Here is a 16,181-nt window from a genome sequence, read left to right on the forward strand (position 1 = left end):
AGTTACTTTCCTCTGTTAAAAAGACTTGCTTTATTGCTAATTTAATGCATTCGTTTACATACATAGTATACACTTATGTCATTTTGATCACATGAGATTACTTTTGGTGGTATTCTTTTCTCAACATATAGCTCATACATTAGTTACAATTACAACCAGAAGCAGTGGAAGGAAGACATTAAATGCACCACTAATTAATGTGGTTTTACAAAAAGAAATGATTCGTTTAATTGCAGTCAGAGCTGATATATACTCGTTGTAAATGATTTAAAAGGCACATTCATATCACGGCCTTAAAGGCAACATCCAGTCAAAGAAGTCATGAGTGAGAAAATGGAAACTTGGTATTAAATAAATAGTTAAACTCTCCAGCCTGTAATCTTAAACATACTGTACACTGAGACATAATTATAACATTGCTCTGCTTTTCTTTATTTGAGAGAAACTCTGAGTTTTAACTCCACTGATCAAGAATTTAAAAGACATTCCCAGGCCATTATAAATTCTTAATCAAACTCTGTACTTACCAAGAGCTGTATTTCCCTGTGCTCTGTTGTAATAAAAAGGATGGCTGGATGTTACCTTTTAGGGCATGTATGCAGATACCATTCAATGAGATCATTTAAAGCATAAAAAACCTTCCTAAAATAATGTACATTGTAATGCAGAGTTTGTTTTGGCTCAGCCTAAACTCTGGCTCATGGAATGTACTCGTAAAATCTTGATGTCACTGACAGACGAAACATACATGGTATCTTCTGTGTTTCATTCTTGCGGCCATTCATTTGGCACTGTGCGTAAATCTGGTAAACAAACAAATCAACAGCTATGTGATCTAGTAACAGAAGCAGCGGCTAACTAAATACGTACGTACACATCAAAGCATGCAAGTAGGCTTTTCTTTAAACACATGACGAGACGTGTAAAATGTTAAGTTGGTTATATATTATGTTTCCTATATCTTACTCTTGTTTTTAATGGTTAACCCTACCTCTGAAGTGCTATTAATAAATTACATTCAGCATAAGTAAAATAATTCCTCCTTTTTGTAGCAATTTAGAAAATAAAATAGATATCTCTGTTTATCCCAGGGTCTCTGTGCGTCGAGGATCAGGCATTAATATCTGGAAGAAAACACAGTGTCATTATACAGATGTAGATTTGAACGGTTTCACATTTTGGTGAAAATAAAGAGCCTGGAAGTTGGCGAACACCTACCTGTAATAATTAGGTTTGAAGGGGCCATTCTTGTTGAGGCCCATGTACTTAGCCTGTTCGTCAGACAGTTCTGTGAGGTGGGCATCGAAGTTTGGTAGGTGCAGACTGGCCACATATTCATCTAGAAGAAAGAGACAGGCTGTAATCCACACTGTCTGGATGAACTGCACTCAATTTTTGGGTCACGCAATGATGCAATTTTTAGGCAAAGCCATGAGGTGGCAACAATGAGCAGCTTCATATTAACTGACTGGTGTACAAAGCTGACTCTTACCCATTTTCTTGGGCAGAAGATACACATCCTGTTTGTAACGTCCTTCTGGAGCATTGAACAGCTCAATCAGGGCCAGAGCCTGAAGACAACACAAACCACAATCAAGTGTCACAAGTACCCTGAAACTAGAAGCTCCTGTAGACACCTTTGTAGCGCAGTGAGAAGGAAAACTGTCCCCCAGTTGCCCCAAAAGTAAAAGCTTCTGTCCTGATCTGTCCCTGAGGGGTTCAGCAAAGACAATAAAACTACCAACCTGAGTAGTAGCAGTGATAGACAACACAAACGTAGGCACAGTGGAGCAGCTCAGATTCAAGAGACGACCCTGAGAAACAACAGAATGCATGCATGAGTACTGTTGAAACTGATTCCGCACACATAGATGCCAATCATGTCCAATACTTTGGAGATTTTAAGGTTCACAGCTTTTTGTGGATATAAAGTAGTATAGAGACATTACCTCTGCCAGGAGAACAACCCTCTTGCCATCGGGCCAGATGATGTGGTCAACCTGAGAGCGAACCCTCTCCCAGGTGAGCTCAGGGCTGCGCAGACTTGCCTGAGAGTGTAAGAGGTAAATATCAAAGATGAGAGGAGCCAATTTATACAACAAGAGTGTCACTGATGTGTGAATATGTCCATGTGGGCGTTCCATGTGCACATTCTAACATCAAGAGAAATCAAACAAAGAACAGTGGCACATAAATGCACTTTAAGGTGCAAATAAAACAGACATGTCCAGCTGCAGCGCATTTAATGGGAATGAATCATCCGATCTTTCTCGTTAAATGCTTTGGAATTGAGTAGATACGTTTAGTTTAAAGAGGGCGAGATAAGAGAAGTTGTTTCTTAAGAGGCAGATGTTCTGGATTTCTAAACTGGGAACTTGAAAACCATATTGGTATTTATATAGTCTATGGGATTATTTATGATGTTTGAGAACAGAAAGAACAGGATTATTTGTGGAACAGCCCTTTTCTGTGTTTTAGATTCCATTAATAATACTGTATCTGTACATATATTGAGCATATTAACATCTTTTAGGGGTCAACCAGTTATAAGTTTATCATTACTCAGCGATTAATACTAGGAACCAATGTATAGAAAAAATTCAAAACTGATGTGAATTTTTAATAATTCCAACACATAACTTGGTAAAAATGCATTTGTATATTTATGTTTCTATATGTTTATTCAATAGTGAACTTTTCAACAATTATCTTTTGGTACTGATAGGCTGTTGTTTGTGACGTATAACAAATCAGACAGTACTGTGGGCAGGACATTGCTTGAGACCCCAGAGCGACGACTTCCGAAAAAGAGAGGCTGTTGCATTACAGCCAAAATAGCAGATCATTTAATTTATCTATGTTATTGGGAATCTGTGTTTTAAAAAAATATATAACAATAATTTGTAAAATGTTGAATATCAGATTCTATATTCTGCTACACTGATATTGATTGAGGGTCAGTGCACTGCTTTTTTGTTTTCTCAAAGCTAAAAATGCATTTACAAATTCACAGGCACAGCCATTAACACTATACATCGACACACATACAACCACTTAGTCACATTACCACATCAATCTCAGTATTGGAATGTCCCATATTGCAGACGATGCAGCCGTTCTTCATTCGGTCAAGCTGTTCTCTGGTAACCACATTTTTGTTGCCTGTATTTAAAAGAAAAACAGTGATGTGTTGTCGCTAAAGGGAGTGTGATTGCAGAGAGTAAAAGTTTTTGCTTTAACAGCTCATTTACAACTACTTGTAAACTGGTACTGAAATTGCTGTCATCTAACACACAGACCCAAAAAGCATTTGAGCATTTTGATAAAAAGCCTGGTTTTCTCCCTCAATTGGAAAATTTACATGGATTTGTATGCTGGAAACACTGTGATTATCAAAGCAGAAGTAATAGATTATCACTGCATGGGGCACAGTACCAGTGCAAGTTATCACCACGTCCATCTGCCGAATCACTTCGCTCAGCTTGACAACTCGGAAACCATCCATGCTGCGTGGATACAGTACAGATCTTTGTTAGTTGAAACAAGACAGATTGAAAACTGTTCATAACAACTGATATTAATATTTTGCCTGCAACTAATTCAGTGCAAAACACAAAGAAACTAGAGGAGTGCATTTACTGGTGGAGCAGCGCTGAATGGTAATAGCTAGTGACTCACCATGCCTGCAGAGCACAGATGGGGTCAATCTCTGTGATGCACACAATGGCTCCAAGAGCCTTAAGAGCAGTGCAGCAGCCTTTTCCCACCTATAGACCACAAAACGGTACAATAAAAAGGTCTGCTGCACCTGTCAATCCAGCCAATCTATCAAAACTGAGATTAATTATTAATCAAAGAATGAGTCACCTCTCCATAACCACACACAACAACTTGTTTGCCTCCAAACATTATATCTGTGGTCCTCTTCAAGCTGGCAGAGACAATAAAATGACACATCGTGAAAATCTTGGACCATCCTGGACAATCTCCACATACAGAAGGTTTAATTAATCTTCCACTGATTCTCCTCACCCATCCAGGATAGATTCACGGCAGCAGTAAAGGTTGTCGAATTTCTGCTTGGTGACGGAGTCGTTCACATTCATGGCAGGGACACACAGCTTGCCAGCCTTAGACAACTGGTACAATCTGAGAGGGCACATGAGGAAACATTTTCAGGCAGAAGGCAAGCACATATCTACTCAGATCGAGATCTAATCCTGCATGCCTTTCTGCTTTTCAGAGCATTCGGCCAAGTGAATCCTTTGAGATGTACATGTACAGCTGACGTGCAATATCTCCAAATTGGTTCCAGTCAAATCAGGCCACTGACCTTTTTAATCTACAGTGTCACTGTGTATTAATACTAATATGACTTATATAACTGTATGTCATACTATATGTCATTCATCAAAGCCGCTTCTGTTGGGAGCTTGGGTTTCTTCTAGCTCTGCTCCATCTGGAGGTCAAAATCATGTAAACACCTCATAAAAACAGATTCTAAAAGCAGCTTAATCTCAGTTACAAAACTGTGCTACAGTAGTGGGCTTTGATAGATTTTATTTTTTTGCTGTATTATCTCTAAAAGTAGGCAATAAAACAAAAACTAGGTCAAATATTTTGAGCACATCTGTCAAAAAAGCTGCTAACATTGTAAACAGTGGAATACATTTTAAAAATCACCAAAATGTATAACATAGATAAACTGTCCTAATGTCAAACTACCTGCTGTTTAATAGTATACAACATACAGTATATCCAAGTTAATGATCAAGCAATATGACCGTGTACCTTCTGTTATACTGTCCTGCTACTGGCAGCGCAGCTAGTTTGTGTTTAAAGTACAGTTTGATGATTTTCAAAATGTGTCACTCTTTTTGCTTTTTTAAACAGTGCACAGATCACATTACCTCTGGAGAATTCTTTTACTGACATGATTAACATTTGTTTAAAAGGGAAAATCCGACTTAATCCGTATTCATGGCGTGTTTAGATTATTTTGGCTTTATTTGGGTTTAGTTATTTCAGCGTAAAAGGGACGATTGGCCTGTTGTCAGTAGTAGGAATTTAGGAATTCAGTATCTCATCTTGTATATTCTTACATTTGGAGCTTCGAACAGTGCAATGAGTATTAAGAACTCAGAAGAATTGCTACAGTCTTTATTTTATATGAGACATTATGGGCTGCTATAAGCTGTGGCACAGATATGTCATTGCATCCACATTTTATTGACTGACATCAGAATGGGTCCCTTTGTCCTAGATTTTTGGCACAAAACACTGAGTATGTTACTAAAAGGAAAAAGAGACAGGCTGCACAATTGTTCTTGAATTCACACTTTAAATGTCTTAAATTGTGCCTCCTCTCAGCATGTCCTCACAATGTATCTTTCAATTTTTTTTAGCTCACAGTACTGCAAAAGATGGTTCAGTTCACTCTGATTGTATGGCTTCTGGTTTTAGTGCTTTTCTAAATGGGCTGTTTGCTCTGAAAACCACTGAGCTCTTGCTGTTCCGGCATCCTTCAGACAGAACATGATGTCTGCATCTGTCTGAGTGCGACTTCAGAAGTGGCAGAAGTAAATGTCTTCATGCCTTAACAGCTTATATTTAACACTTTCAAGTTTCTAACAACCCCAAAAGACAAAAAAATAAATAAATAAAAATTCCCATATGGGATCTTTAAAACTGCCAAACTCATCAGATCTAAGCTCCATCTCACCTGTGAACCCCGGTGACGCTCTCCTCTACAATTCCTCTGACTTTTTTGAAGACGCTAGGATACTTCTTGTACACCCAGTGGGTTAAGTCTCCACCATCATCCAAGATCTAGGAGAAGCAACTCAGAAAACAGCATGAAAGATAACTGCAAAAACTAGGCCAGACAACGATCAGCATTAAATCTATCATGAGACTGTTGATACCATATTGGCCTGCCAGCCCTCAGTGTTGACACAGCGATCGATGCACCACCAGAAGTCGTCCTCTGACTCACCCTTCCATGCAAACACAGGTACCCCTGCAGGAAACAAAACACACACATTTAAGACCGAAGACAGCATGACCAACATGTCCATTAGTGTACATTACACAGTGAGAGGATCGGTGCAGATTGGCTGCTGTTGACTTTAGGATTCACGTGAAACTACTGTGACACAAAGTATTTAAAAAATAAATCAAAACCACTTTCAACTGTAAACTAGACAATTGAAGAAATACACATTTTATAGCTAATGTTAACCCACAAACCAGACCAGTCATCAATAATATTTGATAATAGTTCCCTTCTTGGTTCAATATTACAAGCATGTTATAAGCTGATTTTCTGAACAGATTTAGTTTCAAACAATAAAGTTAAAAGAAAAGGTGTGTTGATAACACTGGTCTTAGAGAGGAGAGAATCTAACCTGTCTCAGCAAGAGCAGCAGCCACCTCATTCTGAGTGGAGTAGATGTTGCAGGCAGTCCAGCGACACTGGGCCCCAAGAGCTACCAGGGTTTCAATCAGGACCTAAGAGGAAAAATGGAATAAGATAGATAAGAAGGTAGCAGTGGTAAGAAGAGGAAAATGTAAAATCAAAGGGAACCTGCAGTGAAAAAGGATGAGAGGACGTACTGCTGTCTGAGCAGTGATATGGGTACATCCTACTATCTTCGCCCCAGCTAGCGGCTTCTCCCCCTGGGCTCTCTTCCTCAAGGAGATCAGGGCAGACATGTCTGCGGGGGGGAAACACATTGAGACCAGTTAAAGGTAACTGAGAAGACTTAAAGGTCAGGCTTTGTTTTGGGTGAAAGAAGAAGGATGACCCATTTTGAATACAAAAATAAACCCTTTCTGAAAGGTAAATATTCAGTAAATGGCTGTAAAATGGAAACTGACTGAACAGCAAATGTCAGCAACAGCTGCTGCCGCCCAGGCTTTGAGCCTGAAGAACACTTGTCAAGCACTCACGCCTACTTATCACTCACAAAGGCACAGTAAACAGCCAGAGAGGCAGAAAAGAGACGAGGGAGTCCACAAAAAACCCACATGCTTGTGAAGAGAGTTGAGAAGAAAAGAACATATGCAACAAATGATGAATAGAAGTGAAGGAGAGAACTCTGATCGTGTTTCCAGAGCAACACTGACACTACCCCAGCCTTGGGTCATACTGTTTTGAAATCAGGAGGAGAGAACCTTTATCAAATAGTGTCTAAGCAGCAGAACAGGTGCCATGCGATACATATCTGGGAACAAAGTCACAACAGGTAGCTCAAAGCTCTCTTTGTATAAATGGCAACGACAGCAAGTTCATTATCCGGCCGTATCACAGTAAAATCACAGAGAAACAGCGAAAGCAACTTTTAAAATCCATACAGAATCTGCCTGAGCGCCAACTCGTATTGTAAAAACCACTTCATAGAAGATGCTACAATCTCTAACACATTTCATCGAAAAGCATCTATTTTCATGTTACGTGCTTTTTTTATATTTAGCGTTTTTAAAAAAAATATTACTCTTTGAAATGCCCACAATGTACCAGTGAGGTCTGATGTACCTTGTTCTGCAATTTCAATTTCCCGACGGCCAAATTCGGCCTGCTTGATGTTCTTCACACAGAAGTCGCTGCTGCCGTGTGTGTTGACCTGGGCTTTGTCCCGGGGGGAGGTTTCATCATCGGAGCTGTCGGTGTAGGATGCAGCTGGGAAATGGAGAACACAAAAGGTCACTTTTGTGGCAAAGCATACAAAAGGAGCAGTTATGAAATATATACTGGAAATGTATTGTGTGAAGGTTGGAGCTTGCTTGTGTGTTTCCTGTATTTCTGTATTTACAATGATATACATGTGTGCATTTATATACGGTCTTTCAAAAAAAAATGTTCAGTGCAATGTACACATAAAGCTTTTGAGTGATTTTGTCACTTTGACTAAACAAACTATGTAGTTTTAATATCTCATGGAAGTGGAATAACACTGAGCAGTACCTGAGCTGTAGCTGTCAGTGGACGACTGAGAGATGGACCTTGAAAGCGATCGGCGGCCTGCCTTGGTCGGGTATTTAGTGAATTCCTGTTTGTCCTCTGCATTCGCAAACTGGATCTGGAGAGCACCAAGATAAAATAATGCACAGTGTAAACATAAAAAGCAAACAAATCTGGACATTTACTGATTTACTGTCCAGATTTTTTAATTTGTATGGCCTAATTAGGTGTCAGCGATTAAATTAGGGGAGGAGAGAACAAAAAGCATCACTACACGAGAACAGTGATGACACTGTTATATGCTTTACATAATGCATTCACACTCAGCTCATATTTGGAGTCATTGTGCAGCTTCAGCAACTAAAATTGTTCTTTCAAAAGGGAAATCAGCTTGTTACAGTAAATCACAGGTGGATCAGGAAGAAGGGAGCTGGTGCCTATTTTTAGATGCTCCCTCCTGCTCTCTGATTTATGCTTTGTTCAAATACACAGGCTTCAATTGATGGTGGCTGTGATTCACTGTGTCACTCCAGCCCTTCAGAGGACCCAGGATCAAAGACCAGGACACATAAATTAGATCAGCAAACAGCTAGCCTGGCTGAGTCGAACATTTCAAAAAATGACAGAACATTTTCTCTAACTCATATCATACACCTGGCACTGGAAATATATGGGACTCTAAGAAAAACACGCTTTCTGGACAGAGTATCAGCTACCTCAGTTACTCTGCATTTTACTGAAACAGAAAGTCTGCAGGTGCATATCAGGTAGTTCATGATGCCCTTAAATTTTAGACCCTATTGTTTTTTATGTTCTTGTTCGCAGAGCCAAGACTGCAGGTTAAGCTAGATGGTGAAGTATTAACATAATCAACATTGAAACCAATGATACTGAAAACCCTGATCAAGTGTTGCACAGAGACCTGCCATCTCTAAAGAGTCTCTAAGAGTCAAAATACAGGATCACACTTTGATGTTGTGCTGCTTGTCTTTCTCACAACACTGTATAATGTTACAACACTGTATAATGTCAGGCGTGTGGTGCACTTTCAGGATGCTAACTGTCATTGAGGAAAGGCTTGCAGCTTTTCCCTGAATGACTTTTCCTTTTGTCCTGTCCTATACGACCCAAATCTTCCTCAGGTTTTACATGTGCATTTACAGGCTGAGCATGCTCAGAGCTCATGACACCAATTCAAAGACCTTGTTGCTTTGGCTTTTTGATTCCGAATCATTTCACTCTTCTTTAATGGTAATGTTGTTGTTATCCTTTGCATCAGTCATAAATCTCTTCAAATATCTTCATTCATTGTGACAACGCAGAGGGATTCATTTTTTTCTAATATTTTTCAGTATCATTAGAATTGTTTTTTGCTGTAACATATCTTCATGCAACGATAAAGAATTAGGGCACCATCAGCAATTAGATGATTGAGTACTGTGTAATTCTGTCTGGCAAAAATGAAGGCTCCATTTACAGCACAAAGGAAGTATATCTGCAATTGCACAAGCAAAACAGGAAGAGAACAGAGCTTTTGTTTTCCCCGGTAGGTATTGGTATCTTTCTCCGGCTAGAACAGCTAGAGTAACTATGGAAACTCTACCGAGCAAAAGAAGAAGAACCCCGTAGTCAGAGGAGTCAGAGGAGGCAGAGAAAGCGAAGATGGCAAAGAAGAACTTCTGACAGGCATTCATGCCACAGAGAGAGCTCTGGATTTTGAGAGAGTTCAAAACCGACAGTCAGTTGGCATTACCTCTATTAGATCAGAAAGGAACTAAACTTGCCAACTTATTAATGCAACTGGAAGTCTTCCTCTGCCTTTATCACCACTCTGATATCAGGGCGACTATTTCACTTGACCTCTTCAGTGAACATGTTTCTTTCTTTCCTCTTATTTCCTAGGTGGTGTTTCATGTCCTGTGTTCTCGGTAATTGCTAGGTTCTGAGGAAAATGGAATGGCGGCGGCAGCGCCAACAGTGATACCATTCAGAAACTCTAGGAGGGAGGGAAGTTGAAAAGTTGTCTGTTGCCACTTCAAATTTCCATATCATGTGTTTGGACTACAAACTAACAAGCAGGCAGGCAGAGTTGACACAACACACAGAGGATGAATCCGGAGACACATAAATGCCAGACTGCCAACAGCGAGTTGTGAGTCTACAATCAAGTCTTAGAGCTACAGCTTAGCATTAATGATTATGACATTGATGAGCAACGACACAACATTAAATCAATGCAAAATGCACCCACATCTTTTCTCTGTTAAACTGATGATGAGGCTGAGAGAATGAAAATTTTGTAACCTGACAGGTCATTCACCACACAAACACTGAATTGGGTTCATAGGGCCAGCAGCAATTTATGATCACTGGTGATAACACATTTACATAACCATACTTCTACGTATTCAAATTAATCATAAATTACTGCTATGATTTCCAGTTATTCAAAATGACAAACGGTAGCAGAAATACCTAAACAGCAGTAACTTTTTTTCCCTAAATATTTATCTCTCACAGTCCCTCTTTCCATGGGCAGTGACACTAGGGCTTCAGCAGCCTACTGTATCAGTATAAAGAAACTCAAGAAGCCTGTGAGACTGAGTAAACTGAGGAGATCGCTGCATGTCTCTTTTCACAACTGCGAGTGTGCTTGCTAAATAGCACTTTTATGTTTACTTTGCATCAGTTGGGACTCTTGAGGATTCAGCACACACTTTAAACAGTCTGTTCTTCCTCAGTCACAGACATCTGAATCAGAGAATCATTCTCTGGTGGTTACAGCATTAAGGAAACTAGAAGTTAATCTAATTAATGATGAATTACTCAGTGTTACAGAAGACATCATTATGTTTCTGCTACTCTTCCACAGGATCCCTTTCAAAAAACTTGAGTTATGTGACTACCTTGACTTGCTGAGGAGAAATTGAGGTTTAAACTGCAGTTCAACTATATTTTTTGTTGCAAGTCAAAGAAGACAGAACTTGCAGCATGTCAAAAGTTATTTAGGCTCATTTTTGTGCAAGACATATCCATTAGCATGATGAATAAGTGTCCTAGACAAGTTCCCTGTGATGTATTAGCAGCAACTCACCCTTTCTCTCCCATGTCCATGTTTGTGTGCCATGGCTACCAATCACTGCCTGGTCTCTCCAGTTGCCAGCCTCCCTCCCTGTGCCTGTGTGTCCTCTGTGTGATGGTACTAGGTGTCCCTGATGCTATTATCCCTGAACACTCCCAGGCAGAGCTGGGGGGAGGTTCCCACCTATTATCGTGATTTCTAATGGCTAACCTGGAGAGAGAGGGGAAGAGAGTGTGAAAGAGGCCTAGACCGAAAGGGGAGGTCAATTCTAACTGAGCCTCTCTCTTTCTCTCTCTCTCTTTCCCACTCTCTCTGGTTCTGCCCTTGACAACCAGCTGCTAAAGTCAATAGGTTGTGTTTTATGGTGATTTTGTGAGTGCAAATGCAGGAACATATTGCAAGGACAGACAGATGCAGATATGTAAGGGTACAAAAATGAGAAACATGTAAATAAACACACGCACACTGAGACAAAAAAAACACATTTGCTGGAGCTTTCAATTTCACCCGGCGCTCCTGATTTGGACTACTAAATAAAAGGGGATTGGTAGAAGGAATTAAACCCTGTATCCATTAGCCTTCTGCTGCATCAATAAGCGTCCCATCCAGTTCCATGCTCCAGCTAAAAATACCCTTTCTCTCCTAGATAGCAGGCCAGGTCACAGACTTAAGCTGTAGTGTGGCTGTCAGTGGTGTAAAGGGCTCAGTGTGGGCCTGACATAAGACGACACTAACTACTTAGCCAGGAGACAGCACTAGTGCGCTAAAGCACCAACAAAGCAACCTGACCAGTCACTGCAGTCGCAATCAACAAGTCAAACAGACAAGGCTTGAAGTGTTCATTCTAGATTTAATGGTACATAGACGGTAAAGCAAGTCTAAGAAGTTCAAGTGTAGTTCTAAAATCACTCTTCTGGTCTACCAAAAGGCGCCCGTTTAGGTCAACGCATGCATGACAGATTACACAGTGTTGTGAAAAAAACATACTCCGTGCTAATCCTTCCTCCAGAACTATGTGACCTTTAGCAGAAACTATACCTTCTACTTATTACAAGGGTAACACAAAATTAGATTTCCATCAACAAATACAATGGAATGCAATCCTGTTGCCTGAATTATCATAGTGTTCCCAAAATTGTAAAAAGAGAAGGTAAATGTTAGGAAATCCAGAATTCTGATAACAAATACTGAGAGACCCCATGGGCAAGACTGAGAACATCGTTAGAAAATGATGAAACTAGCCAGTATGGATGTGTTATATTTCTCAGCTTATGGTGACTTTTCCCTCAATGTTAATAGATGTGGTACAAACAGAGTATGCTACTTGTGCAGACTATGACTGACTTAGACTTCGAATAAATAGTAGAAAGAAACTGTTGTCAGCAGTATTTCTAAATATAGCTGCGTAGATTTACAGCTTCACAGTGAAATAATGTGTCACGTGTATTTTTTTCAGGACAACATTTCAAATGATTTTCTCGTTAGTGTCTATATAGAATTTTTTCAGTGTCTTCAGGTCACTTTCTGCCACAAGGACAATCCAAGTTATTTTGAAATAGTGCATGGGCTGGAGGGGCTTTAAGTTAGACTGTTTAAGAGTTTACTGTTCTGTTTACTGTACTGTCTGCTTCCACGCCTTTATTTAAGCTTGCCAGGGGGGGAGAAAAAGTCTGCATTTGACCTTGATGAATCTCTGCTATAATGTTGGCAGACAAACAAGATGAGATAAGGTATGAAGACGATTCAGGTCCAATGTAAAACAGCCCATAAGATCAGGTAAAAATGATGATGCAGGAACAACTGCACAGTGAGTGAGTCCCGTCCCCAGGGGGCGTATTGCATAACTGCTGGATGGATTTAAAAAAGGAGGAGGCTGAGCGGTGGTGTTCTCAGACTCGCCCGCCCTCACACTCCACACATTTAATTTCAATTTGCACCATTGATTGTGTTTCCTCATTGCTTCTTCCTGTTGACTAGGTGACTGAGCTCAACAAACATCCAATTCTTCTTTTTCCGGTGTAATATTTTCTATGATTTTGATCAGTTCTGTCATTGTTTATCCCATCATTTTCAGTAGTTGTTTCACTCATTCATTTTTCTTTTCATACAAACAGGCAGCTCAGTTTGACATCGGGGCTCTCACATTTATTCATAACACAGCTTTGTTTTCATAAGGGCAGTTCACATTCCTACCATCCAATATGTTTTCAATCAGGCTCCCTGAGGCGGCTCACACAGTCCACACATTATTGCCTTGTCAGACAGGGGGTCCCAGCTAATATTCCAAAGTCTATGAGCCCTGCTGTTGGGAAAATATATATTTTTATTATTCAAATTATTTTGTCCACCTTCTGTGAACATACTCATGTAAAATACACTTCGGAGGAGCCAAACCACAAATTCAGTTAATAAGAATTATTATTACTTTTTTAATTATTATAAATACAATTCTCACAATTCTTAGTTTTTGCTCAGATTGTCACAGGTATAAACTCCTATCTATAGCGATTTCTAAGCCTGAAGTTTACATTATTGTTTACTAAATATTCAGCTAAATGTGTTTTAGTCACGATTGCTGATGGTCTGCCTGTTGCTTTCCTCTCTCAATGTTTTCCAGTGCTGGGATTTTTACAGTTCCTCCACTTGCCACATTACATAATTCTGCATTGCTTGCGGCTGATTGATGAGTCAGTTTAGGGAACAATTATTAAGTCACAGTTAATAAGGCAAACAATTCATTTTAATCTGAATATCACTAAGTGGTGTGCCAAACGGAGGCCTTATGATTACCCTAATGAGTGGCGACATCAGCCAAATTATGGAAGCACAAAGACGGCACAAAAATCCCAAACTGAATAAGACAACAAAATCATGATCAGCCCAGTATACTGAAAGCAGCAGGTCAAGCTGCATGGCCAGCTTTTGCATTTCAATTTTAAATTAGACACCAGTCAGAGCTGGAGTATCAGTTGTGTCTAACACCAACACTGCATAATTATTTAATGTGTCATGTAGAGTCGAGGTGATACTGCCATTGTGATGACGGTGTCAGCAACCTCATTGGAAATCTAATTATTTTAAATATATATATAAATTAAAAAACACAGTCACATTACATTAAGATTAATGAACTAAGGACCAAAGGTACAGTAAATATAGATTTTAAACATCTGTATTTATATTGACCTTTGTTGAATATCTTCTGAAATACATGTACGCTAATATCCTTAACCATATCTTTTGGTGGAAAGCTAATATCGGAGGACACTGATGTACGGATCCAGCTCTTGCTTCTAAAATGTCGACAACCTGAAGTGCAGGTGTCAAAGGTCACCTTGAGGGGTAGAAAATATCTCACAATAAAGCTGCTAAAACTAACAATGCTATATCCTTATAAGAGGGTTAAATCATCACGCCTGTGGTACAGCGTGCATGCCAACAGGCACCATTAGACAAAAACGGTCTAAAGAGTTCTGTTTTTAACATCTGAGGAGGTTTGTTCTTGTTCATTCGCCGCCTGTTGCCAGGTGTTACACACAGTGGTGGATCTGGAATACGTCCTTTAGTTCTGTGCCATTGTATAACAGCCAACAAGGCCTTTTCTCACAGGTGCATCTTGTGCTGCCAATACATATTTATCATGCATTACTAACAGAGAGGATGCCCACACACATGCACAGCTGAACAGATTCAAGACAACAGAGGATGAACTCACTAAATATCAGCGTGTAGGTTTCAGTTTTACGCTACTACATCTTTAAAGACCTTAAAGCTGTGTTAGGGTGGATTGGCATTTTTCACAACAAGAATCCTGCACCTTAGTAAATACCTCATACTTAGCATGCAGACCCCCTCTGTAGGCTCAGGTATATTAGCCCATGTATTTGTTGAGGCCTTACATCAGAGATTTAAGAGCTCAACTTGGCTTTTAGGTGTTTCCTGCCTACAGGATGTTGGCATGGTGCAGAGATTGTGATTTAAAAAAAACAGGAAGGCCACATTAAGGTAGATTTCAACAATAATCCAGCCTCGGTGAAAGTTAAAATTACATGCTGTTCTCTCAGTAAATGCTATGATTAGACAATATCTGATCATGGGAGACAGTTGAAATGATAAAGATGAGTTTACAGCTTGGGGGAAGGAGTGATCCCTCATCCAAATATGCATCAAATTAAAAACCTCTGCTTGCAACTTGGGGCTGAAAATTGTGATTAAATGTACACATCACATTGCCAAGCCTCGCTGTACAGTAGTACTTGACTGCAGTGCAATGCAACGTGAATTTGTCCTCCTCACATGTGCCTGCCTGCAGCGCATACAGCCTCTTTTCGCCCAATGGCAGTGACTGATGGCGAGCATCACGTTTCTTACCTTCTTGACGGATTTCAGTGTGGGCACTGCGGTGAACGCTGCGGACGGCATCTCCCCCACATTCATGTTCACATCGCTGCTGTTCTTGCTGACGGTCAACGCCGAGTATTTCTCCGCGACGTTCTCCGTCTCTTTCACATATTTCGTGGCTTGTTTCACCTCCGTTTTGCCGTCCACCACCGAGTCTGTCATTGCGTCCGAAGTGATAAAAAGGGAGAAAAATAAAAACGCCGGTAATCGAGTTCCGAGCTAATGTTCGCCTCCTCGCGCTCTTCTGCTAGCTTAAAGATAAGGACGCTAAAGCCCCTCGGAGGGTTTAAGTAGCTCGCTTCGGGAGGAAACGGCCCGTTTTCCAGCTTTTTTACTTTCTTAAAAGAGCGGCACAAACACTTGTTTCGGTCCCGCAGGTCTGCTGTCAGCCACAGACAGCAACATCTCCGAGGGGCGGGGGGCGGTTTGTTGAGCCTGTCACCGTAACCAGTGAGCTGCGTGTAGGCGGTGATCACCAGGCAGCGCCGGTAGCAGAGGGAAACCGAGAAGTAACGGCTCAAGGGTCGTTACTCGTTACCTGTAAGAAGAGTATCGACGACACTTACTCGCGTTACTGCCAGCTGGCGCAGCGTAGATGTTCAGTTTCCATCGCTCGTCCTGGATTAACCGTCCTCCAAGGTAGACCACTAGTCCCGCCTCCTGCGCCGTGATTGGCTGATCGCGGCTTACTGTACAACCTCTACAACCTCTGATTGGCTGAGCGTGCTCATCACG

General features: G+C 40.5%; 1 protein-coding gene across 3 annotated transcripts; it reads right to left on the reverse strand.

The window, feature by feature from the left end:
* Window positions 1-6: 6 nt before the first annotated feature.
* ahcyl1 (adenosylhomocysteinase-like 1) lies at window positions 7-16,076 on the reverse strand. Of its 3 annotated transcripts, none has more exons than XM_023289705.3 (17): window positions 15,417-16,074; window positions 7,967-8,081; window positions 7,538-7,681; window positions 6,616-6,716; window positions 6,408-6,510; window positions 5,925-6,019; window positions 5,723-5,829; window positions 4,033-4,149; window positions 3,868-3,931; window positions 3,679-3,767; window positions 3,436-3,506; window positions 3,068-3,162; window positions 1,950-2,048; window positions 1,746-1,814; window positions 1,493-1,571; window positions 1,219-1,339; window positions 7-1,124 (listed from the first exon to the last, which is right to left on the reverse strand). In XM_023289705.3, exons 1-17 carry the CDS (start codon window positions 15,606-15,608, stop codon window positions 1,118-1,120), a joined length of 1,668 nt encoding a protein of 555 aa, XP_023145473.1. In that variant the 5' UTR covers window positions 15,609-16,074; the 3' UTR covers window positions 7-1,117. The 3 variants fall into 3 exon arrangements, with proteins under 3 accessions (XP_023145473.1, XP_023145475.1, XP_023145474.1); XM_023289707.3 differs by lacking the exon at window positions 15,417-16,074 and adding an exon at window positions 11,058-11,211; XM_023289706.3 differs by lacking the exon at window positions 7-1,124 and having other exon boundaries at window positions 1,215-1,339; window positions 15,417-16,076.
* Window positions 16,077-16,181: the final 105 nt, after the last annotated feature.

This window comes from Amphiprion ocellaris, chromosome 8, assembly GCF_022539595.1.
Source record: "Amphiprion ocellaris isolate individual 3 ecotype Okinawa chromosome 8, ASM2253959v1, whole genome shotgun sequence".
NCBI classification, from domain to species: Eukaryota; Metazoa; Chordata; class Actinopteri; family Pomacentridae; genus Amphiprion; species Amphiprion ocellaris.

Bases quoted from the DNA above. Each gene is read 5' to 3' on its own strand.
- ahcyl1 (XM_023289705.3), bottom strand. From the start codon at position 15,608: ATGACAGACTCGGTGGTGGACGGCAAAACGGAGGTGAAACAAGCCACG. The intron at 6,511-6,615 runs GTACGTCCTCTC...TTTTCCTCTTAG, and splicing joins ATATCACTGCTCAGACAGCA to GTCCTGATTGAAACCCTGGT. The intron at 1,815-1,949 runs GTAATGTCTCTA...GTTGTTTCTCAG, and splicing joins GGGTTGTTCTCCTGGCAGAG to GGTCGTCTCTTGAATCTGAG.